At 33.6% G+C, this 27,533-nt stretch overlaps 1 protein-coding gene across 7 annotated transcripts; it reads left to right on the top strand.

The window, feature by feature from the left end:
- Positions 1-681: 681 nt before the first annotated feature.
- On the top strand, positions 682-27,533 carry LOC134231826 (probable 3',5'-cyclic phosphodiesterase pde-5). 7 transcript variants are annotated; one of them, XM_062713797.1, is made up of 27 exons: positions 682-779; positions 2,697-2,780; positions 7,543-7,695; positions 8,745-8,779; positions 9,508-9,613; positions 9,850-9,899; positions 10,108-10,133; positions 10,328-10,436; positions 14,272-14,365; positions 15,918-15,976; positions 16,899-16,949; positions 17,734-17,792; positions 19,081-19,132; positions 19,242-19,372; positions 19,561-19,722; positions 19,962-20,076; positions 20,313-20,452; positions 20,629-20,718; positions 21,026-21,046; positions 22,589-22,742; positions 23,055-23,210; positions 23,536-23,586; positions 23,687-23,808; positions 25,068-25,179; positions 26,067-26,147; positions 26,586-26,674; positions 26,863-27,533. In XM_062713797.1, the coding sequence occupies exons 1-27, from the start codon at positions 761-763 to the stop codon at positions 27,191-27,193; spliced, it is 2,652 nt and encodes an 883-aa protein (XP_062569781.1). In that variant the 5' UTR covers positions 682-760; the 3' UTR covers positions 27,194-27,533. The 7 variants fall into 7 exon arrangements, with proteins under 7 accessions (XP_062569781.1, XP_062569785.1, XP_062569780.1 ...); XM_062713796.1 differs by lacking the exon at positions 16,899-16,949 and adding an exon at positions 16,216-16,266 and having other exon boundaries at positions 684-779; XM_062713798.1 differs by lacking the exon at positions 16,899-16,949 and adding an exon at positions 16,216-16,266 and having other exon boundaries at positions 685-779; positions 22,592-22,742.

Here is a 27,533-nt window from a genome sequence, read left to right as displayed (position 1 = left end):
CAAAGAAGGTACTTAGGAAACTATTTTACAGGGGGGAAAAATCAGTCGTCTTCGAACTGCGTCACCATAGACATGACTGGGATGAAGCTCCCCAGCTAGGGATTTTTTTCTTCCATAACACTGTGACTATCGGAGCACTTTACGTAAATTCCACGTGTATAAACAAGACGGAATTTGCTGCATTGAATCATAAGCTTTCATTATTTGTCAATCTTCATTTTGGGCGACAGGGGTGGCCTCCTAGTTTGGTTTTTATCGCTCCTAATTCCCTCGCACACCACAAGTCAGACGGGTTCGCCATTGTTACATCTACATGTAAAGGACCTGAAGTCATTGTCCGTAGAATAGGGTAAATTTATTCTCACTTTATCCACAAATTATCTGGAATGCAATTCTGTTGCGATAAATGTCTTATTCAATTAACAGGACCCGGCAGCGTTGTGTGTTATCACAGGCATAACAAAACATCGCTAGAGATGTTATCATCAGGTCAAAAGCTAACAATTCTTAATTCCTTTTAGTAAATCTGTCAAAAGTCATGTCCTACGAAGATATGTAGTTTCATTCAACCTTACAAACGTAGCCCAATGAGTTTCACATCGTATAGTCACACAATTTGCAGTCGTAGGAAAGTGCACGTGGGATTTGGGGAGGGATTCTTTGTGTCCTCGTTATCTCTCACTCTCCGTTATCTGGTGTCTTTGTGACGTCATAAGATGTGTCAAATAGACAGACAGCGGGCATAGTAGCTTTGTGGGGAATGTCGGTGAAGTCGTTAGGTAGGTAGTCCTTCTGTCTGTAAGTTTCTCGGGGCTTTAGATGGACAGTCTTGTACTTCTACGTTCGTTTCATTTCCCCTGGATTGGAGAGGTGAGTGAGTTATTGCTGTGTCGGACAAGTCTTATTAAATTTTACTATTAAATACCGTGCAGTTCGATAAATCCGGTTTATCTTGATAAGTAGTGTAAGGGCACTGGGTACCTGGAAGTTTACATTTAAGTTAGGATGTTGACAGTAGTCTCCTGACCCCTGATAGTTTAATGTTAATCTGTTGTTTACTGCAGGAGAGCTGTGCCAGAAAACCGAAAAATCTGAAAATATATATTAAATCTCTGAAAATATATATTAAATCTCTGAGGAAATTAAGACTAATTCTAGGCTTATTGTGTTTTTTTTTTAATAAAATAAATATTGTTTCAAAATAAATATTTTTTTTTATAAAATAAATAAAGAAAGAATTGTTACAAAGTACCATAAATGGATGTAGTAAAAATATTTTTCAAATGCCATCTTACTCCATTATAGTTTTGGTATTCAGCGATGTATGCATGTCTAACTTTTGGACATTTAAAATTAGAGTGAAATTAGCTTTTTTTGGAGAAGATAGTCAGAGCCTATTAATGTTAATTTTTCACAGAAGATTACCGGAGCATACTTTTGGTGATTTTTCACAGTAGGTGGTCCCAGCTTTTAGTGCTAATTTTTTCTTTGAAAAGAGAAGACCTTAACCGTATACATTTTACAGAAGTTCTAGCTATTGTTGAATATTACAGATGATAGTCCAAGTCGTTAACTTTAAATGCTAGTGTGTTATAATTTGGTGATTCAGAGCTAACGAACATCACTCACGATAAAGAACAAAATGATAAAGTCGTGAGATAGATATAAGTATACAAATGTACTACAACTTAATAAGTTGTGAGAGAGATATACCTTTTGTAAGTATGCAAATGTAATAAAGATCTGCAGTAAGTGGTGATGGAAACATTTGTAGATAACGCACGACTCCCTATTTTTCTCTCCACAGCAGCACTAACTGTCCATGTATTTATTTTACATACACCTACTCAGGGATTTTGTTTCATGAACAAATTATCGCTCATAATTTGATTAGCTTGATTCGTTTCTTAATTCTGAACGATGAACTGACTATACCCAGACTTGCCGTCAGTTGGGTAATTTAACCGTGAAATATGATTAAAAACAAAATACGCCGATATTTGGTTCACTGAACCCCAGTTAACTGGCCGCGATCTCGTATTGGTCAATGACGCCAACAGGTTACCTTTTGATGGAGTTTCTTATCATTATTATTTTTTATGCTTTATTTTTTTGAAAATTAATATTCTTCTGTAATACTAATATGAAGTTGTTGTGAATGGCGTTCTATTTGACGTCATCAGCAGGCGACAACGTGTCTTATAAATGAAAAACTAATTTGAGATCGATATTTGTCTGGTTTCCATGACAACCGATCATTGAATAATATAAACTATTGTCATCTATAGGTATTGCTCATAGTTCCATTTGGATCCAAAAGAAGCCGACACTGAATAATTTCTGATTAACAATGTACGCACTACGCACGAAGGGGAAGTACTTCTTTTCGCCGGAAGTTCATTATTTTTTGCCAAATTTAAAAACACGGACGCTGTACCGTTCATTTCCGCTGAAAAAAAGAAATTCTTCCGCAATCAATGAAGTTGTTAAAATAGAAGACAGAGTTTTATAAATTGTTTAGGCTTTTTATTTTTATGGATTAACTTTTTAAAAAAAAAATTATTTTCTTCTTTTTTGTTATCTTATTTGTTTACAAATAAAAATTAATAAGGAAACTAAACATAGTTTTTGTCTTCTTATCGTTTTCGGAACAAAAACTGAAATCAGCAATAAGCACCGAACATTTTTCATTTTAGGAGTAACATGTAGCCCAGGTCTGATTTCCCATCATTCCAGTCGGAGTACCCATAGTTCCTCAACGATGTACCCACGGACTCCAGGTAAAGTACGCATGCGTAGAATTGTAAAAGCAGCGGAAATCATAGTTTGATAGTTGTTTAAAAGTTGAATTTGTTATCTAACTTTTCTGTCAAATTATCCTCCCAAAACAGGAAAAAAAATTTCCAAGTTTAACATAGTAACATTTACCAGGAACACTATAATAGAGACCATAGTGTATTGAATGTATTGTAGTCGAGTGAGAAGCATAAACTTTATGTACAATAAACACAGGTCACCTAGATATATTGGGGTTCCATTACTATTGCTTATATTAATTTAAAGTACACTTCATTACTGTACAATTTTTGTTCGGGAGAACTTTATTTTCGCTGAATTACGCGAGAGAGTGTACTCGCAAAAATTTCATTCACGCGTATATTACTATTACTTTACATTAGTGGGGTATATAATGCAATTTCCACGATTTGTGAAAATTTTGTCCTCCAAATAAAGAGACTAAAGAGTTAAAGAGTTGTGTCTATGTGTACTCTTTTGTACACCTTTAAGTCTTCGCTGTCTTTGTTGTATCTGTATATCATGTCTCTAGTGTCTATGTGTACTCTTATGTACACCTTTAAGTCTTCGCTGTCTTTGGTGTTATTTCAATTTACAATCAAGTTCTGGTTGTCTTTGTTTTACTAAATATTACGTGTTTAGTAGAATTTCTGTTTATCTAGTGCACACTTTAAGCTATATGGTGCATTCATGAACAATATATTTATTGTTCGTTTTAACGTGCCTAAGAACAATGTCAATGTTACTAAATTGTGTATTCTTTCAAGTACTTCCTAATGTACAATGTATCTATGATTAATTTTAACGGAAATTTTCCAGCATTGTAACTGGAGTTAGGTCCTTCCGAGTCTCGTATAACATACAGTGTACAGTTGTAGTCTGTCAGTAATATTCCCTGCCTCTGCTCCCTGTTATCCATCGGTGACATTGAGACATCAAACGTTACATATAGGTAGAATCGGTGTACTTACGCCGTGCACGGGGTGTGCTTGCTTGCCAGACGAGTTGGCTATTCATTGCTTACAAAATGCTGAGCAGGAACTGTATATAAGAAGTTAAAATATAGAGTTCTGATGATCATAACTACTATTAAAATGAATAATTAAGTTCCAAAACTATTGAGTGGAAGTACAATTGGAATTGAAATGACTAGTAACTTGTACCTCGTTCAAATAGAAAGATAGCGCTTTGTTGTCCATTTTTCGAATGAAATATTGAATTAATTACTTAAAAATATTAGCCACTTATGTACGCCTTTGTCTGCGGACGCCCGTATACGCTGTGACGATTTCGTCGTCAAGTCTCATTTGCTCGTGTTAAATCCCAAATGAATATTTTTGCTCAGTTTTTTAAATATTTATTTTTGTTGGTGAACGACCAAATTTGTAGAAAGTGTTTACCTCCATTTACAGGCTCATTACGTCTGCGGCTTAACACGGCAGTAAGAGTAAACATAGGTATAGATTGAATTACGCGCTACGATCACAAGGACGAGAATTTAAATGCTTAAAACTTCCAAGACGAGAACGCCATAATCCCCCGAGTTCGAAAATACCGAGGTCAGTGGGCAACATATTCAGAAGTTCTGTGATCGATTGGAAATGTAAGACGGGGGACCGAACAGGACGGGAAATGTTACCCTCCCCACTATGGCAGGTAAGTGGTGTCCAGCAGACCCCAGGGCAACCTATAAGTGTCCCGAAATTCGTCTAAATTTTCGAAGGAAGATTTCAATAGTTTTGACCTTTGGATTTAATGCCAGTAAAAGGACTTGGTTAACTATAGCAGTCAGCGGACAAATGAAAAAACGAAGAGGGATTTTCAGGACTCGGAGAAGGGGATAACGATTAACAATCTATATTTCTGTTTAGTACTACTGAACGTCAATATCGATAACAAAAGGCGAACTACCTTACAAATGTACAAATGATTAAATGCTACATTAGAATGATTGCTGAAGGCTTATGAACGACGAAATTAAAATCGTTATGTCGTTGTGATTGAATGGCGACGGTAGCTGCACTGAGGTTGATGTGTGTGTTATACCAAACATGTACACCTATTGTCACTGGCATGTCTTAAAACTCAAAGGAGAGCTTTGCCGATTTCCGTTGGCGGTTTTAATTCCAGCCATTGAAGCGAAAACAAACATTGATCTTGTAATTCATATCTCTAAAAGTTTGTTAACAGCACATACCCTGCGTGTAGGGAATTATCAGGTATTTAAAACATAGCTATGAGCCGTTCATATCACACGGGTTACGTGTTGACGTGTGATTTAGTTCATCACTTATAAGCTTTATTGCCTTCTGTCCGCCTCTGGAGGTCCTACTACCTACTGGTAAAACTTGCCTAAGAACCTATAACTGCTAAATCTTACAGACCTTCTCAAAGGTGTCCTTTCACAACTCACAGAGAAGTAAATAAAACATATGTAGCTTCTGATGTATACCCTTATACTCCGATATATTTCGGTGGTATGGTATCCCCCAGCTATCTAAAGGAATGTGATGGAGGTGCTCTTCCTATGGATGGGTTACTCGTAAGAAGTGGTGGTTAAGGCTTCCATGCAGGTCTTCTTAATGTCCCTTGTTCTACCTCGTCAGCTTATATTTTTATGGCTATAGATATCTTTTGTTAGCCTTTTACTGAGAAGATATTCTAATGGCTGGGCATCTTTAGTGGATTCCTTCATTGTTGAACCATCCGAAATGGCTATTTGGCCCTCTTGAGTGTTGCACTTGTAGAATATGGTATATTCTATTGAGCTCTCATTGAGTGTTGTACTTGCAAAATAGTGTATATTCTATATATTGGGCCCTACTTAAAGTGTTGTCCCTGCAGAATAGGGCATATTCTATTGGGTCCTCTTTAAGTGTTGACCCTGCAGAATAGGATATAATTTCATTGGCCCGGCCCTCATAGAGGATATTTTTTGACCTTATTGAGGCGCTGTCCTCTCAGTCTAGGATATAATTTCATTGGGCCCTCATTGAATTCTTTTGTCATAGCATGTTGTCTTTATTCTGCAATCTTTTTGAGATGTACTCTAGGCTGCCAGGGTAGAACCTCACTAAAGTCAAGCTGTAGCATGTTCATTTTTTTTTCGTTGATGCAAATCTCATGTTGTCTTTTGTATTTTCCTTAGGTACATGTATGTTCACTGTTTTTCTTGTTAAGAGCTCAGGGTATCTGTCGTAGAAGCTTGACTTCTTCAGAAGCTTATTGAACTTTGGCTTCCATGTCTTAGAAAAGCTTAAGTGAGATTGTAGTAATTCGTTTCTAGTAGACTTCCAGTAATGGTGGCTAAATAATATTCTTGTAGCTGTTCTTGTATCTGCATGACTTTTGTTTTATGACAAAATTTTCTTGTACATGTTGCCTTCTATTCAATCTGTATGTCTTATGGTGTGTTGACTAAAAGGTATTCCTGTACATGTAGCCTGTTATTCAATCTGTATGTCTTACAGTGTGGTGACGATGTGGAATTCTTGTTTGCCGTTAATGTATCAGCATGCTTCTTACTGACGTCCGTAATTTCTCAGTTAACTGGTGGTCTCTTGTGTTACATATATTGTACTTCTATATTTTCATTTTTTCATGCATGTGTTTTTAATTTGAATTCGTGATATTGTCAAAAAAAAGTAATGAATCTTGAATCTGTTTTATGCCAAACAGTCTTATTTCGTTCTATGATAAAGCATAGCCCCAAAATAAGGATCAAGAGTTCTCCGCAGTGCCGAGTTTGTCCAATGAACTGTTTGCACCTTCCTGGCTCTATATATACATTTGAGATTTCGTACTTGTGTGTTTATGGTTTGGGTCCTGCTTTGTTATACAGCTAGGTCATTTAATTTACAAACAAAAGGATATTCCTGGAGTAATTGTCAATAAGTGGTATCGTCCCAGCACACGACAGGTCTCTATGAAGAGACTTATTGTTCTATAGGTACAACTCTACTTCCTCCCCCTGCTTCTTCATTCTATCGGTTTACTGGATTTTGTTTTTTTTAAAAATCCTCAGTTATTTCGTGTATATTCTATGGACTATCAGACGCGCCCATTTCATTTGGATTTCACTTTAATTTTACTTCCTTTTTGCTACTGGCCCACATTAAAAAAACACCTCAATTGAGGGATCTTATGGCTAATTTATTATCTTATGGCTCTTACAAAATAGATTAGGTCTGCATTATCTACATGTACTAGAAAATAAAAATAAACAGCAACTTTTATTTATCTGATTATTTTATTCAAGCAAATTCATTTACAAGATTTCTGATACTAGTAGTTAAAAATATAACAAAATATAATTTTAGGGCCGCACGTACTTATTGAAGAAATGTTTTGATATTTTGCACTTTCAAAACACTTTTGCACTCCTAAAACAATTGTTTCATACCAATTATCTGGGATCTATATACATACAGGTCTTGATATTTCTAAGTATTAAGCCTTTGTTTTCATACTTGTCTGTTCTGGGCTCTAAATTAGAAATAAATGTTCTGCTCTGTTCATACCACAGAGCTTTAACTACGTAATGTCCTGTCTACCCAATACATTTCTCACTGTGGGCGTGACTGACCAAGAGGGGATGCTTACTTATTAAAGGCACCTGATCCCATCATGGAATTTCCCCGAATCCGCATTTGTGCCATATTGTTGAATGTTCCAGTTTTATTTTAATTCTAGATTGATGACTGTTCCCTATCTTCACCTAATTTTTTTTTTATTCTTAACCTGCAGATCTTCAGACCGAGACGGTGACCCAGTTTTTGTTTGACAATCCGGATTTCCTCGATTCCTTTGTGATACAGCACGTCCATGAAGACAGAGTTCGACAGTGGTCACAACGGAAACATAAAGGTCAAGGTCACCATGCCTTGACCCTCACAAATGGTAGGCTGTTGCTGACTTTTTAAGATTGTAGATGTTAAAAAACTGTGGCATATGCATTAAGCAGTAAAATGCCTTTTGCTGTAGCATGTTTTATTTCGGATAGAGATTTAAACATGCCGTCACCGTACATATATTTAAAAAAAAGACTATAATGCATTTAAGTAGCAACAACAAAAAAAAGAAACAAACAAATATTAGCGTGACAGACTGTGCATATTACACATTCACATTAGATTATGTTTGCATGCTATTTAGCACAACAGAGAATACTTCAAAACCTTCCGAGCTTCTTTCAAAGAGGAAACCCCTCACAGTATAGCTTGATTAATCTCTGCACTGTGATACAAAATGCCATATTCAGGGCTCTAAAGGCCTCAAAAAAAGATTTTATCAATGGCATTTAATAGTCTCGATAAAGTGTTATTTTCAGAAAGTAAAGGCTGTCGATTCTTTTCATACAGGATTTGTTTAAACATACATGTAATGGTATTAATGGACCTACGGTAATTAGTCTGACCCTGTTAAGACGGACGGATCGCTGTCATTACGAGTGACTGTTGGACTCAGGTGCACGTGCATCCCTGACTACTTTATTACCATGGCAACTAAAATTTATAAAAATTGACTTACAGACCCATGAATTATTTTTTCTCTCCTGAAAATCAATAACTGAACGAAGGGGGTATTATAAAAAATCTTTTCAATGGTTTATTGGAGTTTTAAATTATCAGATATGTGGTGCATATTGTACCGGGTGTATTGACATTTTTGACTTTAATAAAAGTGTAAACAGGGGTCCGTACCTGACATATTGTGAATTATAAATGAATTTAAATCAGTTTTATTTATATACACCTTACGTTCTTATGACTGCATTATCTGTACTGAAGAATTTTGATACTCCGAGACAGAAAATATCGCTAATGGAAAAAAAATTACTTAAAGAAGATTTGTGGATTTCATATCAAAAATCTTTTTGTTTTGTTCGCTTTTAAATATCACTTTCTTATTTTTTTTAAATCAATTTCTTTGTTTTCTTTTATTCAAAGGTGATTTATTTAAAGACCACAGGAGCAATTGGAAGGTAAGCGTGCGTTAGAGGATTGAATGATGACGTCATTATCCGGGTCATTGACACTCTGTACTTTGTACTAGATACGAAGGGAAAATTAAATGCATATCACATATGGAGTAATATTCTAGGGTGCAAATAGGAGAAATTCTGGTCGTTTTATTAAAGCTTAACATCCAAATGAGCCAATAAAACAGGTTAAAAAACATTCATAACATGCTTCATACAAAACACTACTATAGCGTCTTACGTCATAGCACTTTGTTTAGAAAAAATATGATTATTATTTTCTGGATTGCAATATATGCATGCAGATAAACGGTACTCAATGTTTTGAAATTTAATAAGGAATTTATTTGAAGAATAAGTGTGAGGATTTTTATAACCCCACCCCACCCCCTCCCCCTGCTCGTAGATATGAAAATATTTTAAAAATCAAAAGATGCATGAAAGCTCAAATTCCACTATAAAAAGTCCATACACAACTACAAAACATAGATATTTATTTCAATTTTCTTTCACTTTGTCAGTTGGGAAAATATTCATGTATAAGCTAAGTGTTATATACCCAGATAAAACATTTACAAGTTATTTTCACATTTAAAGTGTTATATTTACAACTTCTTTTCACACCGGGAAAAACGACAGGTCTTGATATCCGGGTGATTTTTTTTCATGAATAACTTAAGCCTAAAGTTTACATCTTGAAAGTAAATTTAATTTTATCTTTTGATTTTAAGAACTGTGTTCAGTCCAAAAAATGGCGGGTTCTTCAGGAATTAACGAAAGACAACACAACAAATAAAGCCCGAGTGTTCACGGAACTCGCTGCGTGCGCAGCTGAATGTAAGTATACCACGTGACACAACCCAGAATGCCCTAATCTTGCAACTCTGCTTGTATATAATATTCTTTGCTATTGCCTTTTCTTTTCTTAATTGAAGACGTCTACAATGGGTACTCTAACATTGCTATTTATGAAACCATAAAATTATACTTCTCGGCATTTATTAAAGAATAAATCAAAACAAACAGTGCAAAATTATCAAAACATTCTCTTTTTTTTTATATCTAATTCACAGCCGTAAACGCAGACGGACACAACTTATACTTAGTCGATGATCAAAACCAGGTAATCAACATAAAATTGTCACGTGATTTGATAATAATTTATTTGGTTATTTTAAAATCAGTTTTAACAGTGAAAAAAAAGAAGAAAACTCTTGTAAAAAATTAAATTGGAAGTATTTATAGAGTTAATTTGGGTTCTTAGACTATCTTAATTTAACCTAAGAATTTTAAACTGAAACATAAAAAACGTATATATTTTTTACTTCTAGTTATTCTTGGCCAGTAAAAGTAGCAAGTGAGTACAATTTACAACATTCCTCATTATTATATATAAGTATCACATTTGATTGGAATTGTTATTCACTTTTCTTTGATAGAGGTAGAAAATTATGAAATATGCTTCTGAGAAACAAATATTGAAAAGCTGAATTGATACCCTTTTCATTATAAACATTTTGTCATGAAATGTAAGATTTTGTTTTTCTTTAGAAACCAACGCGCCCCGACAACATGTGTTGGGAGAATCGAACCTCGCACCACCCTCCCCGCCTATGTGGCGTACACCAAGGAGTCGGTGGTCTCCCAAAACCTCGTGGGGGTAAGGAACGCGGACTTATTCTTGTCAGGTTTGGGAGTCAAATGTATCAAGTTATCAATCATTTGCCTTGTTTTGTGGAAACATAGACCTAAAGAAGGGGTTAACTTTAGATCTAGGATGGAAATGATAAATGTTAAATACATTTGACACGTTTTCAATTTCATAATTTGATATCATTTCCTTGTTTGGTTGAAACATAGACCTGTAAGCAAGGAGTTTGCTTTAGGTCTAGGGTTGAAATGATAAATATTTTTTACATTTTATTAATTAAAACATAATAATACACTTACTAATCATAGAAAGAAATGCTTATATCAGAGGAATTTTTACCCTTTCAAAAGTAAAATGGAAATACCTTAAATAATCATCTTTAAAAAATAGAACCTTAATTTAGATGTAGTTTTGAAACATCTAGGTTTCATTGAGGGAACAAATCAATTGTTTAGGTCCGTATGTTTTTTTTTTTAAATAAAATTAAATTAAAAGTTACAATAAAAGTGTATCCATCATATTATGGACATGAATTGAATGACTTAAATCACCCGTTTTAATGGCAATTTTAACATTGTATTAGCAGACTGTTCCCCTGTTTGAGTACCAGTAAATGAAATCTGGTGTTGTTATGTTGTACAACTAACCTATGAATTCTCGGAATGTTTATTTTCCTGGTCTATTTAGTAAGAGTTCACACGACCCAGTGTTTACACTTCTTTATATACAACTTATCTGAAGAAATCAAGTACAGATAGATTATCTTTGTGGCCATCGAAATCTGTTGTCTGACGTCACCCATTGTTCTGATGGCGGCCGACACATTTGGCTACCTATAAATACATGTACACATTATACAGCTATTGTGCGCCACGCAGAACTAAAAGTGGCTACGACATAGATTGTGTTTGAAAGGGGTATATCATTTCTTTTACAAAAATCCTCAAAAAATTAAAACGTAAATAAATATAAACTAAATATTTTATTAAAATAATTGTTACTAATGTAGTGTAGGACTCTCAAAAAATTATTTTAAACGGTTTTAATAAATATAAACTAAATATTTTATTAAAATAATTGTTACTTAATTTTTTCTGTAGTGTAGGACATTTTATTGTTTATATTTATATCTGTTTAAATTATCATTTTAAGATTAAAAATATTAATTATTGTGTTATGTATTTTGTACGTTTCATTGATGGAACGGCCACTGATCAAGAAATGGTGATATGCCTAATGTAGTTTATGCAGGGATGCATTTTTCTGAAATAAAGTATTATATAATAGTAATGCAATGCTTTATTTTTATGCCCCGTAATAGAAGAGTCGTGGGTAAATATTTTTTGCCTAGTACATCCAGTCTGCAAAAACTTTAACATTGTATTTGAATGGTTGAATCTATGGCTTTTATACATTTCACATGTGTCTTCCTTGCCACAAGACCTTTCTTTAGTCACCAACGAATTTGACCTATTGACCTTGGAGTTTGATCTAATTTTGCAAGAATTTACCCAGCTTTTACCTTGTTGGTACAAGTTGGTGCAAGGGCATTCATACAGAGCAACTTGTCTAATGCGGTTGTTGTGTATTCCGAAATCTTGCCAAAGCTGATGTCAGTTATATGCCCCCGTCCGTATCTTTTACGAGATCCAGTTGTTTGAAATGTTTTCTAAGCTGGGGTGCAATCTGATCGGAACAGTTTGACCGGATTAGACTAGTTTAACTGTACTTCATTTGTGCATTTATTGTGACGTTTCCATTGATGTAAATACTTTTAAACTTTTCACATTTACCTTTGAGTTTGACCAACTTTTAAAAATCTTTAAATTGTATGTAACTTTTGAACAATTAGTATTAGGACTTCATATTTCACAGGCTTATTCCACGTGACAAGAACTTCATTTGGTTACCAACAATTTTTACCGTTTGACCTTGACCTTGGCATTTGTCATTCTTTTGAGGAAGAATTTTAAAAAAGCCATAATTTCTGAGAAGTTGTTGCTAGGGCCTTAATTTTAAGCATGAATGTTTAATTAAAAAAATCCTTCCCCTTGGTTTCTTTAATTTGACCCTTTGACCTTGATTTTTGAATTTTGCCCACATTTTAAACAATCTTAAATCTTGGCCATATATTTTTAAATGGTTAGTGCTTGTACTTTCATATTTCACATGTATATATCAAAAGAGACTTTATTTGAGTAATAACATTTTTCTTCCTCGACATTAGGGTTTGGCTTGCATTTGAGAAACTACAATCTTTGTAAAAAGCTGTAATACGGGTAGCTGCAGATCTGTAGCTCTCCGAAAAAATATATATTGATAGACCGGTCTATCAATATATATTTTTTCGGAGAGCTACAGATCTGCACTATAATACGGGGGCATCAGTATTTCACAAACACATGGTTTTTAAATTGGAAATTCCAACTTTAAAGGTGGCCTTATGTAATTTTATTCTTGGCTTTTCCCTTTTTAAATTAGCTGTTTCAACAAAATAATATACCTGTGAAATATGAAAGCCAAATTGACAATCATTCATTTTTTTAAAAGAAGTAAATCAAAATTCAGTGTTAAGGCCAAAGGGTTAAAACTATTGGTATTCAGTATAAGGCCTTCACAAGAGTGATACCCTTTTTAAATATGAAGGCCCAAGCAACTGTTCTCAATGTTAAGGCTAATGTTTTTCAAGAGAATGTCAAACTCCAAGGACAGAGAAAAAGGATCAAGAACGTTGGTATCCAAAGGAAATGTCTTGTTAAAAAAAACACATGTGAAATATAAGAGTCCTAGTACTAGCCTAGATTGTCAAAAGTTATGGCTAAGGTAATTTTTTCATAGAGAGGGCAAAACTAATGTAAATTACATAAAATATTTATACTCAAGAAAAAAGAACTTGTCAAAATAGACCTAAATATTCACAAGTGAGTTGTAGAAGCACTAACATGAACTGTTCAAAGGGTATGAGTAAGTTTAAAGTTAAGTGATTTTTGTAAAAAAGAAAAAAAAACAAGATGTGTTTGTGAAACACTATGCGCCCGGCGGCACCAAAGTCCAATAAACTATTTTTAGCAAATAAGTCACAGTCAAGGTAACAAGGTCATTAATTAGTGAAGTAAGCATACCAACTATGAAATCTCTATCTCTCATGGTTCAAAAGTTATGGTGAAAGTTCTAAAAAGGTATTTTTAGCATATAGGTCACAGTCAAGATCGCAAGGTCATACACCTTGATGTCACTTGTAAGAGCTTTATTAGTTGAGTATGCATACCAAATATAAAGTCTTTACCTCTCATGGTTCAAAAGTTATGGCGAAAGTTCGAAAAAGCTATTTTTAGCATATAGGTCACAGTCAAGGTCACAAGGTCATTGACCTTGATGTCATTTGAAAGAACTTTATTGGTGGAGTATGCATACCAAATATGAAATCTCTATCTTTCATGGTTCAAAAGTTATGGCGAAGGTTAAAGTTGACAACAGGCAGACAGACAAACAGATAAACAGACAAACAGACAGGACAAAAACAATATTCGCCTCGGATCTATCGATCCGGGCGCATAAAAATTCACACTCAGTCAATGTCAAAGGCTAAAATATGATGGTAGCCCTGGTTCCCATAGAAAAATCTTGTCACAAGGGATAAATATTTGAAATATAACCAACCAGTCAAAAGTTGTGGGCAAAGTTTCTGCAGGCAAATAGACCGACGAACAGGGCAAACACTGAAAACCCCTCCCCCGAATCTTCGACTACCGGGCATAAGAAGAATTACTTATATCCTTGACTCTAGTGCCCATCAATGGTGTGAAGCAAAAATACCATTTTTGTTTATTTTCTCTTAATTCAGGATCCTCGATTTCCTCTGGGGTTCGGCGTGGAAACAGAAAAAGGAGTGTCTGCTATAGCAGTCCCACTCCTTCACGGCAACAACACCGTTCTAGGTACGGGAATATAATTATCTTCACAATCACACGTCAACAAACTGTTTTATAAACTATGATCATTTATTTACTAGATCTTGAATTTATCTTTTAGAAATCTTAGTTATTACACTAAAAAGTACTAGGAATTGAAAAAGCACTATAAAACCTAAACTTTCCAAATTCGAAATTAAAAAAAAAACTTTTTGGCAGATGTTTTGATGCAAAAACTTTGGTGAGTTTGACCCTACTACAGCAAAAAAGTGTAGATTTGTGTGAGGATATGATGTCTGAATAACAATTTCAAGCTTGATTTATAGTTAAACCAGAGACATAAACTCTCATTGTAACAAGAATAGATATGGGTTACCCCATATCCAAAGATATTCGACTGTTAGATTTAATATGTTTAACAGTGTTTATAATGACGTAAAAAAAAAAAAATGCACTTCTAATTATGGAACTGTGAAAAAGCATTACTATAAAAACAGTACACATAGGCCTACATGTACCTTAGCCTTGGTCTACACACGTGCAAATTCGTTTTGCCGAAATTAAACAAAACTTTTCTTTTCTTAATTAGATCATATAAATACGAATTCTGATTAATAAAAATTATACAATCCCTGTTGAACTTTATATAGTTTGTTCTAACATTTGCATCTGCAACAACTTGTGTTTAAAATGGCCGGGTTGGGAAAATCAGGACCGGGTCGGAAAATTCTAAACTGAAAACATGGAAAACCTTTTTTGTTTTGAAAATAACTTAAATATACTAATATATTTGTCGCAGAAATTACTTACATTATTCAAGTTCTATATATAATGGTATGCTGAACTTCAACACGAACCCGAATCTCCAACCCATGCAGTTCTCGTTTTGCCACACATACCCTACAGTTTACAAAGTGTACACACGAGCAGGCCAGGGATTGAAAATTCCGTTATTTAATAATACACACTCACAGAATGATTAATTTGTTCTTTAAAGGGAAATATTGCATGATAATAAACGGACTATATACATGTTCTTAATGCAATTGTTGATATAGTATTATCAATTCATCAGTGAAAACATATCAATCGAAGATTGACCTAAATTTTATCTGTTATCAAACACGTTTTTAAAAAGGGCTGAGGAGGGAGCGAGCGTAGGAATATTGATATTTTTTATTTGCATTTCGGGGGGAAAGTGACTTTCTAATGATATTTTACGTTATTTTTGATTTCTATAACGTATGACATACACAACTTTACTCTTATCATGAACAATAATGTTGTAAATCATGATGGAATTATTTTGTTAAGCTGCCGCTGAATACAGTTATATATCTTGCAAAGATAGTATGCATTGATCGAATATATAGAAAACAGTTAGTTAAAGGCGGCTGATATGGTACGATGTGCCCTTCAATAACTTCTAATAAAGTTTGTAGGGGATCTAGAGGGCTGATGATACGACTTAACAGAAGGGCACCACTTCCCCTTTACATGGAGTTATTCACAGGCATGGCGTACCATCATCAGACTCGTGAATATTTTGTAATCGTTTAATAATCTTTTTTCGAAACAGGTGTTGTTGAATTATATAGAAACTACGGCAACATGCCTTTCTCCGTGGAAGAAGAAGAGGTAAGAAAGCAAAGTGTTCTAATCCAATCTGATTTAATGTTTGGGACTGCAAGCAAGCTTTTGTGAAAAATATCATAGATATATGTAGTAAATAAAGCTATATGGAAATTACATATGATAAATCTTATTAATTATTGTTGTAAACTAAGTATACTGTACATATATGTACGTGGTAATAGATATTTTTTTGAAAAGTATGTAATAAAATATAAAAATGTATGGACGCTATGCTGTTATAGGTAGCAGAAATGATGCTAGTGTGGGCAGATATTTGTATGGAATACGTGGAGGTAAACATCCGGGCGTTTGCAACATCCGGGTCTTAGCTCTCTTTGTAATCTTGCGCTCTTTAACAGTAGTGTGTGCACAGAAGCTAGAAGCTGACAATCTTACCCTATAAAATAACAGTAGAATGGTGTGATGTACTAAATTACATGATCTTCTCTGCGGTTTTACCTAATAGGCAGAAGACAGAGATTAACCCCATTCTTCAATGAGATTAAGAATGATTATATATATACTTATATACTTATTGGGAGAAAATTTGTTCAAGAATGGCAGAGGTCTCTGTTGTTTATAGTTACATATATTCTACTGTAGATTTTCTTCTGACTTGAAAGAAAAAATAATAGAAACGAAAAATCTTTGTTTCAAAAACGTTTGGGAAATTTTTAAATACATACTCTTAAAAGCTCCTAGAGTCATTTCCGGTGGATACATTTTTATCAAATTATGTTTTATTTCTTCAAAATGTGTGATTTAGAAACTTTTCTGACTTTTTGAAAAAATAATTCTAAATCACAAGTGTTTACTTATGTAATCCGTATGATCAATAATAGATTCCCTGTATTACGTCACGAGGCGGCCATTATGCAGACCAATTATCACCCTTTGTCTGACAAGCTTTCAATTTTCTATGTAGATAGCGGTCAATATTATCCTCTGGGGACTTTTTGCCGTATATTACATGGAGGTATCGGCTGTTGTACACATTTCCTTATTTTTGTGTAGTAAAATTTCAGAGAAAAGAGGTTTTACGGTGTTGCATGACTCTTTGATTATTTATGTATATTTTAGTTGTAAATTTAATCTTTGTAGAACAGGAACTAACGTTTGGAATGAAATCAATTGTTCAAAACAACCCACTTGCATGCTTATAGTATTACCTAGAAATTTAACTTTTCAATAAAAAAAAATGGATGTAGATATTGTAGAAGAATTCCGAATACGCATGTCGCACTGTTTTATTTAATAGAAAACGGCGATGATGTGTGTGGGTATTCCAAAAATATTTAATTTCTGACTTTCAATTTTGCGTCGTCAATGTGTGGACCTGTGCTCGGTTTGGTGTGCTATATATTCTAACTTCGTGTTCTTGAAACTTCTTAACCTAAGTCAAAATTTGTGTATTTAGCTAAATGAATTTGAAGTCAAAATTGGCTTTCCAACTGCTGTTGTCTGCAAAATTAGGATCTCTATTTCACTTGTACGAAACATCTTCCACATGATTGAAATTTTGACTTGTCTTAGTCTGTTTCACGAACACGGGGTCTATTCACATGCTTTCTCATAACAACAACGCTTTTACTTTCCATCAGTGAGAACTGCACCACAAAATAATACTGTATTCTAAATAACAAGCAAATACTAAATAAAACATTTGTAAACAAATTAAAAGATCTAGAGAAGAAAATGTTGATTCATATTTTTATTTGGAATGATAAATAAAAGTTTTGCTGATTTATTTTCTGCTATAGATGTACAACAGCATGATGAAACAGAGGAAGCTGAACGATTTCCTTTTAGCAGTAACTAAGTAAGTAACATATAACAAGATAACTAACTAAGTGAGAAATAAGTAACTAATAAGTAACTAAGTATATAATAAATAAATAAGTAAGTTACAAATAACTTAACAAGTAACATGTCAAGATAAGTAACTAAGTGAGTAGTCAGTAACTAAGCATTTTGTAACTTAGTAGGTAATAATTAACTAAGTAAGTTACAATTAACGTAATAAGTTACTCATAACAAGATAAGTAACTATAAGTAATTACGTAAGTAATAAGTAACCAGGCATTTTGTAACTTAGTACGTAATAATTAAATGAGTAAGTTTTAAGTAAATGAGTAAGTAATAAGTTTAAGTAAAAAATGAATAAGAAAGTATGTTAAAAGTAAATATGTAGCGAATTTGAAATGTATTAGGTGAACTAAATAAGTAATACTAAAATAATTAAGAAATAAGAAAATAACAAAGTAAATTACAAGTAGCATAGTTAATTAGTACTTTGTAATTTAGTATCATGTAATTTAGTGATGAATAAGGATGTGAATAAATTATATATTAAGTACTTTGTTATTTAGTGTTAAGTTAGTTACTAATGTTAGTTATAAGAAAAGAACTATTAAGTAAGTAAAGTTATTAATCAAATAAGTAATAAGAAAGTAATTTATTATTAATATGTAAGTTAGTTAGTAATAAGTAATTAAATAAGTAAGAAACTAAATAAGTCATAGGTAGATTACAAAGTAAGGTTTAAGAACTTATTTAATTGAATAATAAAAAGAGTAAATAACTGAGTAAGTTGTAAGTAGCTTATGTGTAAGTAAAAATTGAATAACTAAGTTAGAAACTACATGTAAGTAATGAATTAGTGAGCAAATAAGATATTTTTTATGAGTTATAGGAGCACGTTTTTTCTAAAGAACTAAATGTCTTCATTAAGTCATAATTTTCTAAACAACTAAAGGTCTTCAACAAGGTAAGCAATACACTTTGCTTTTGTTCAAAGCGAAATTAGAATATGGAGAGAAATTCATCCAAAATGTATGTCTCAAAAATGAACACAGAACAATAGAATATTTGGCGTAAGTTTTTATTCATTTGTTTATTCAATATTTTTGGGAGGAACTTCTTGGAAGTTTCTGAGGTGATTTATTCAAGGGGAATGATGTATATAAAACTGTAAAGATACTATAGCTTTTGATATTAGAAAAGTGTTTGAAGGAAACTGAAGTATTCCTTCGTCTTTCCTAAATCTATGTCCACTCAAGACGTTTTTGATAAAATCTAATTAGAAATTTTTTTTTTATCCTTTTCAGGTCAATTTTCCAAGATATAGTCAGTATGGATACAGTGATCATGAAAATAATGGTAAGATGTTTTTCTTGACGTTTTAGAATAGAAAAAATAAAGTGCATATAAATTGTTTGTATTCTAAATTATTTTGTATCAAAGTTAATTTAGCCGGGTTTCTTCACAGAATTATGCCAAAAAGCTGGTGATTGCCGACAGAGCATCCTTGTTCTTGGTGGACACGAAAAGTCGCGAACTGTACGCGCGGATCTTTGACACTGGGAGGGTGGAGGAACATATTCCTCAGAAAGAAATCAGGTATCTCGTGATCACTTCTTCAACCCTTGATGAATATAAACGATTTTACGGATGGTTTTGGACAGAACTCGTTGGACAAGTGACCTACTTAATTTAAATCGATATCGAGATATAAAAAAAACACTGAGAATGATTTCTGAGAGGAAAAAAACCGATTAATTGACAACAATAATTATTGTTTATTGCAGGTTCCCTATGGACAGGGGCGTGGCAGGTCATGTGGCCTCCACGGGGGAGGTGCTTAATATAGCGGACGCCTACACGGACAGTCGGTTTAACCGCGATGTCGACTTACAAACCGGATACAGAACAAAAAGCATACTATGTATGCCTATCTATAACCGGGGAAAGTAAGCATCAAGATATAAGTATACCATCTATCCTGATTCATTCGGTTAATAAAACTATGAAGGCAAAAGGTATTTGCCATACAAGTTATTACTAGACGTCTCTTGTTCTTTTTTTTATTGTTATATTATTTAATTTAAATGTTGGCTGAATAATTATTTTAAGATAATGTCAAAAATTCGCTCCAAAATGGTAGCCTCATTTTAATTCTGTTAAACAACCAATGTTAAATGACTTTCAGTATTATTGGTGTGGTTCAGATGGTAAATAAAATCGACGGAGTTTTTACAAAAGCAGATGAAGAGTCATTCGAAACCTTTGCTATTTATTGTGGACTAGCTCTTCACCATGCTAAAGTAAGCATTTGTTTTATGATTTTGTTCACATCTGTATTACGCTTGTTAGAACCATAATACCAAGGATGAACCTTATTAATTGCAAACCTTTTTTTTTAAAAGGTAAATGATGAAAGTTTTGTTGTCCGTTTGTCAAAATTCCTCAGCTTTGCAAGCTTAAATGACATGTCAAGATTAATTCTTTAAGTTTTTTTTTATCAAACCTTAACCTGCGGTATATATGTTTCTTGTTTTAGCTGTATGACAAGATCCGCCGATCGGAACAGAAGTACCGTGTTGCGGTAGAGGTTCTGTCCTACCACAGTCAGTGTAACGATGAGGAGTACCAGATGGTGAAAACAATGCCCATTCCCGACGACATTCCCGACATTCTAGAGTACGTCCAAGATCTCGTGCTGCGCGAGATTTTACTGAAATGCTGAGCTAGAATGTTGATACACATACAAATACTACCTTAAAAGTTTAATTTTTCCCTTAAACGCGATGGTGTTGAATCAAGCGAATTTTTAATTTCCTTTATTTACTAAAGTATTTTGCAATTTGTTGTTTTAGCTACGATTATTCCCCTTGGGCGATCGACAACGATAATAAGCCTGTGTATGTCCTGTACATGATGCGGGACATCTTTAACATGCACTCACAGTAAGTCAGTCACTAACAATGCTTGACGCAAAGAACCAATCAGAAACTACATAATATTTTAGACAAGTCACGTGATACAATTGTGGTCCGCGAAAACGAGGACAGTTTCTGTGTGATTAAAGTTTGCTTGTTTGTCACAACCTGTGTATATGTACTTTGAAGAAGTATAGGTTGACAAAGTCATATCATATCAGGAATGTGGCGAACAAGCAAGATCTTGATTGCAACGTAAAAGAAAGAAAAGAACACCCGTATTAACTGGTTTCAAAATTGATATTAAAGTCCAGTTACTTGTGGTTTTTTGCAGTAGAAACAAAAACGAAGAAAGGTATTATTACTAGCGTTATAGTGTAGCCTCTCTCTGGTTCTTGCTCTTTAGAGGACACCACTTATTTATTTACTTATAGTGTGCGTTTTCCTTCTTAGACTGAAACGAGTGTCAATCAAATCCTGCAACACGCCTACTGCGTACTAACCACCAGTCACTAATGTATGCTATCCGCTGCTGTGTGACGTCATAATCGATGTTGTGTTTTTTTCTATTGATGTTCGATTATGTTTGCTGTAAATTGGAATGTTAAGCAAAAGTCCAGTTAAAGAATAACTACTGAAAAGGAGTCGTTAAGACAGAACAGAATTTTAAAACGAAATCTTGTCAGAAAATATTTCTTGTTCAACTTAATTATAGATCTACTTCTCCTCTAAATTTTAAAATTGCAATTAGATCATGAAAAAATAACACACTGCAAGAGTTTTATTTATTTGCATGCATGGATGTAAAGAATTGAAGAAACTCGGAACGCTTTCCTCAAAAGCTAGCTTTAAGAGCTAGCTCGAGATTATTCACGGCACCAAGTTTTCAAACTTTTAAAGTTGACATGTATATCCTGTATCTCAATCCAAACTAGAGGGCTAGTGTACTATACTCCTTTGTGCATCAATATCAAAATCACATAAATATGTATTCACTTCCTAACTATTCAAATTTCTATTTTAAAAATTGGTCCACATTTCTGGCTTTTTCTTGACCACAAAGAAACAAATCCTTTACATATGAATGATCTTAAATCCCAAGTTTTTAAAAGAAAATTTCTTGTATATTCCCATTATCTTACGTGTATGATGCATAACGTGATCACAGTAATGAAGTACTAATTAGTTAGTATTTTAGTGCTCAGAGAGAAAAGGTCAATATTAAGGGTTATTTTTTCCTCCCTTGGTTAACTCTTTTGTCGCATTCTTTTATAACAATGTATTTACTTATAAACTAAATTTCAACGAATTTTCGCCAGCATTTTATTTTTGTTGACCGCGCTTAAGTGTATTAATGTACTTAAATGTTCTTAAAGCTTGGTATTTATGAAATCGTAACGTTTGTACCATTATTTGAATTTTTAGTACGAGTATGTATGCAAGTAAAGTATTTATTATGCTTGAATATTTTTTGTACATAATTAACATATTTTGAATGCCTTTATTTCAAAAATATAATTTTCTTACCCAAAGCAAGATAATTTTCAATTCAAGATGTTGTCAACAATACTGAGGACTAGATCTTTTGATTTTTCAGCAAGGAAATATAATAAACATTTTTAGGGCGAAGAAAAATTTCTAATCACAAAATTGATTCGTTTTCCTTATTTATTAATCTATATATAATGCTTATAAATACTGGAACTTTAAACCAAAAACAGAAATGTTATGTTCAGTAAAGACTAACTTGTCTTTGTTTTTTAACATGCATGGTGAAAAAGAAAGACTTTTCCTTAACTTTTCTCATTGATATGTCTTAAGGAATTATGATAACATACCTCTAGCATCGATATAATTTCTTGCTGAATGCATACTCTCACTGTCTGATTTTGTTTAGAAGGTTTGACATTGACGACATGATTCGGTTCACTCTGACTGTACGCAAAAATTACCGGAATGTGCCCTACCATAACTGGGCGCATGCGTTCTCCGTGGCCCACGCCATGTTCGCCGTCATCAAAACATCCCAGCATCACTTCACGCCTATTGAGGTTAGTCCTTCAACTCCATGTGCAGCAAACTTAGAAATATCTGCAAATAATTCAAGGGTTCTAAATATCTATGTAGATTTCTCAGTAAAATGCTAAATTATAAACCATCATGTAGTATTTAAGAAGAAAAGATAAATATATCTAATGGTTGCATTAAGACCAATTAAATTACACATTGGATGAAAAATAGCACATTAAAAATGATTTTCTATTAAGGACAGCTCTGAATTTCAGAGACAATTTTAGCTCATTAATAATGTTGACTTGCCTTGACGAATTTACTGTAATTAAGGAATTTCGCTCATCTTTCAGAGTCTGGCCTTATATATTGCTTGTCTCTGTCATGACCTTGATCACAGGGGAAAGACGAACGCTTTTATGGTCAAGAGCGCGGCTCCCCTGGCTGCCATTTACTCCACATCTACTATGGAGCACCATCATTTCAACCATACTGTCACCATATTACAGGTATCCTGGTTTCTGCACCAATTTCTGTCCAAAATAGAATTATTCTATATATTCCATTTTTATGTAATATGCAACACATTTGAATTGATTGAAGAATATTGAGCTTCTACTTGTCAAGCTTGAAAAGAAAAACCCTTCATTGCTTTGGTCGTATGTTTTATTTTCTGATAGAAACACCAAATCTTTAAAGGAATTAAATAAAATTTAACTGTTTTTTTTAAACATTTGCTTTCGTCAAAAAGTTATTTTGAGAACATTGAAAATTATAATGATGATCATGTTTATAATGTCATGATGAGTAGATATTTTGCATTCTCTTTTTCAGAATGAAGGTCACAATATTTTCAAACACCTTACCTCAGCAGAATACAAACAGGTAAAATAGTCATGAATTTTAAATGCAAAACTTGAACTTTAGTCACAATCACTTCGACAAGCAAATTCTGTACTTGTTTTTGTTAATTCTTTGATTTCAGATTTTGAGTGATATAAGACATTGTATTCTGGCCACTGACTTGGCCTTGTTCTTTGGAAACAGGTCTCGCTTGCAGGATATTGCTGACAAAGGAGAATTTTCATGGGAAAATGCAGAACACAGGTGTGTTTTGAGGGTTTTTCTTTTAATCTGAAGATTAAAGTCAATTTTTATGAAAAAGCTTTAACGAAAAGAAGGCTACGATAAGGCTACTGCTTTAAAGAAGGTAGAATGATTAAAAAGTCATTTAGTTATTGATATATGCATACAAAACATAAAAGAAATATCCACTGATCAGTCTGTGGTTAACTGAAAATTCAATGGACATTTCTTGATTTCTCAGAATGCTTCTTCAAGCTGTAATTATTACGGGGTGCGATCTGTGCGCAAGCGCTAAACCTTGGGATATTCAACTTGACCTTGTGAAATCGATTTTTGATGAGTTCTATAAAGAGGTACAATTTGCATGCTCACGGATCATTGATTCTTGCATGTTTTCTAAGCTAGAAGTCACGGTGGTCGTAGATGCTTTGCCTTCGTCGTTTTCTTTTTCTTGTTAAAACGTTCCCCAAAAAGAGAACTTTGATGAAAATGCTTGATTTGGAAAAAATGTAAGCCTTTTGCAACCAAGGTTATAAAATAAGGTACTTTTAATGACCCCCTTCCTCAAAAAATAAAGCTTTTATATAAATGAAAAGGATATTTTTTTTCAATCACCAAGTTCCGTTTGCATCAATATGTTCTTATCACCTGCATACGGGGTTTCTTAGATGGTTCGATACACAAGAGCATGCTCTACATAATTATGAACAATACTAGAAACGGGGTAAAACAAGTGTTTGAAGCAAGAACATCAAAAGTCTGTATTCCACAACAAATACAACCATCATTCAGTCAAATGCTGAATGAGAAAATAAAATTATAGTACCGACTTTATCTTTTTTGAGAACAATTTGTTATAGTGCAAAATTTCCGTACCCTTTTATGGTTGTAAAAAAGAGAGTGGAAACCAAATAAGTTTATCCTAAACAATTGACTGAATTTGTGAAAGATTGTCATGAAAATTATGTTGGTATAGGACACAAGTAAATCTATATCAGGGTATAGTCTAAAGATAATTTGCAATCAATAAACAGAATTAATCTCTAAAGAAGACATGTACAGAGGTAATTTCCGAGAGATTGTATGATGAAGATTGGTCTCTTGTTTGAAAGATAATGTTGGTATCTAGCTTCTCGGAGATTGTGTAGACTGAAAGATTACGTTACAGTCTGGAAGATGGCGCTGCTTTCTGGTCCATTGTTTTGTTGTCGGGGAAATCGTGATGTTGTCTTGAGGACTCTGTTGTCGTGTAATTGTTGTGATTGATGTTGTGTTTTCAGACGTCTTGTTATGGCCAACAGCATGACGGCAGCCGACCTGTGTTCTATGTATAAACCCTGGGATCTTCAGGTACAACTCGTTGACGTCATCATGGAAGAATTCTGGCAGCAGGTAATGTCTCTATAGCAACAACCGCGTTCCGGAATCACGTGATTTTAAGGGATACTGCTAATTTGAGATTTTCGGACCTTTGAAGTCAACAAAACCTCGCAGAATTTTTTTTAAGAATAATGTTAACACTGATTCACCTGTCATGTGTATATGTAAAACAATGCCGAATTTTATTTCTCATTTTGGGTTGTAAAAATATGATGTTTACGTTGAAGGGAGATCAAGAGAAAATCAAAATAGGATATGTTCAGAATCCCATCATGGATCGCGATAAAATTAACGAACTTCCGGAATCACAGGTACCACGTGATATCCAGGGTCATTAACTCGCTTAACGCTCTGCACGTGATCAGCACGAGTGTGTCCTTACACTGTGATATATTTATCCGAATATAATTTCCCGCCAATTTTTATTTCTTTATGAATTGAAAGTAAGCTAAAAATATTCAACAGTTTAAACAATCTTACTTTTTTTTTTAAATTTTAGGAAGCAGGATAAAACAGAAAAATGTTGAAAAAACTGACGAAAAAAAATCATCCTTAATCTGTGAAGCTATTTAGTAATAAATATTATAAGGATGACAAATTTATTTGCATCAACTAAGTTTCCAAGCTTTTAAAGCAGAATGTTAAGTTACATTATTTCGATGATCATGTCATAAAATCACATATTAGGTAAGAGGAAAATACCAATTCTTTATCGTGTTTTTTTTTTCATCAAAGAAAGACAGAAGATAGCAAAATTTCAATCTGATTCAACTATACATGTAAATGTGAATAGACTAAAATTATACTGGTTTTTGTCTCCCTTTGTGAACGCCATATTTTGGCGGGAATTTGTCTCACTTTGTTTATTCACGGTGACTAACGCTACTAACCTTCCTTAGGGGGATGAGGAGCGATCACAAGGACTAACTCCTATGCCGATGATGGACAGACAAAAAAAGAATGAATTACCACACCTTGAGGTAAAGTATCGAGCTAATGGAATCCCGATTTGTGAACATCTGTAGAAAATAAGATAAGAATTATAATTTAATGCGGAAAATTAATTTGGAATAGATGTTTTCTTTCATAAGCAGCCATTCCTGCACTTTTTACACATAATGTGTTACTAGTTTTTACTTTTTCACGTGATTTTCAATTGGTGTAATTTTGCAATTGGCCACACACTTTAACATTTGAGACAAAGTATTCACAATACTGAAAATTATGTTTTCTAGTTATTTTTTTATTTGATTAAAAACGTTCTTTTAACTTTTAGTTTTCTTAATTAATATTTATAATAGTTATAGATTTCAACACAGAATTTTTAAAATTTAAATTGTTTCAAATATAAGTTAATCTTTGCAATTTGCTCATAACTATTGTCCGTGTAGTACATCAAGTTATCGCCCTTTTTTTAGGTGGGGTTTTTGGTGGGCATTTGCCTCCCTTGTTACGAGGTGATGGCGCAGATCCTCCCGGAAACAAAACCAATGGTTGACGGAGCCATGTAAGTAGAAACACTGAAACTTTTTATTTTACAGGGGTCATAGTATGTCCGGTACTCGATTTTTTTTATTAAACAAAGGTCCTAAAAAATCTAATTTAGATGTATTTAATGTCGTTGATGCGTTTTCATAAATAAGATTTAGAATTTTAATGCAGAAATTAAAGATCATTTTTATTTTTGACCTGCAGTGCTAACTTAAAGAAATGGCGGGAATTAGCAGAAAAGGAAGCTTTGGAGAAGGAAAAAGAAAATGAGGAACCACAAAAACCACAGCAAACGGATGATAACCAGGAAAAAGAGAAAGAAGAACCAGTTACCACAACAGAGAAACCCAGTGATGACGCTATAGTGACGTCAGAAAAGACTCTTTTATCGGCAGGAGACGGTTTAGATGACAGTGCTTCAGATACAAGTTTTTTGGCGGCAGGTAAACCGCTGCCAGACATTTCTAGTGATCAAACCTCAAATGTGTCGTCAGAGAAAACAGTGCTATCATTACACAGCGAAGAATCACGATAATTACTGTTCTTTTTGAGAGATGTTTATTTTTGTTACAGTGATGTAAAATATTTGAGCGCCATGGAGCGTTTCCATGACAATGAACTTTGTGTTTAACCACTACGCAGGGTAACCATGGAGCGCGCATGCTCTGTGATGCAAGGTCTGTGATTTATTTATATTTCTTACCAGAGAGGGTATGCTGTTTGGATACTCTCTTATAAATTATTCGGAACCTCTTATTTATTTTCATGACGATAATACTCCACGACGTTCCATCCTTTCTGCGTTTTATTCCGTTAAGTGTTTTATCGTAACGTTGACGTGTTGGATATTGTAGATTAAAATGTTATCAAAGTTA

Source organism: Saccostrea cucullata, unplaced genomic scaffold (genome assembly GCF_032062105.1).
Source record: "Saccostrea cucullata isolate Sc308-1 unplaced genomic scaffold, CSIRO_AGI_Scuc_v1 ctg1220, whole genome shotgun sequence".
In the NCBI taxonomy this organism is placed as follows: Eukaryota; Metazoa; Mollusca; class Bivalvia; order Ostreida; family Ostreidae; genus Saccostrea; species Saccostrea cuccullata.
Note: the sequence above shows the minus strand (reverse complement) of the source record. Positions and strands in the feature narration are given on the sequence as shown.

Excerpts from the sequence above, each read along its gene's own strand:
- LOC134231826 (XM_062713797.1), top strand. Across the intron at positions 25,180-26,066 it reads TGGAAGAATTCTGGCAGCAG|GGGGATGAGGAGCGATCACA; the intron begins GTAATGTCTCTA and ends AACCTTCCTTAG. Across the intron at positions 26,675-26,862 it reads CCAATGGTTGACGGAGCCAT|TGCTAACTTAAAGAAATGGC; the intron begins GTAAGTAGAAAC and ends TTTGACCTGCAG.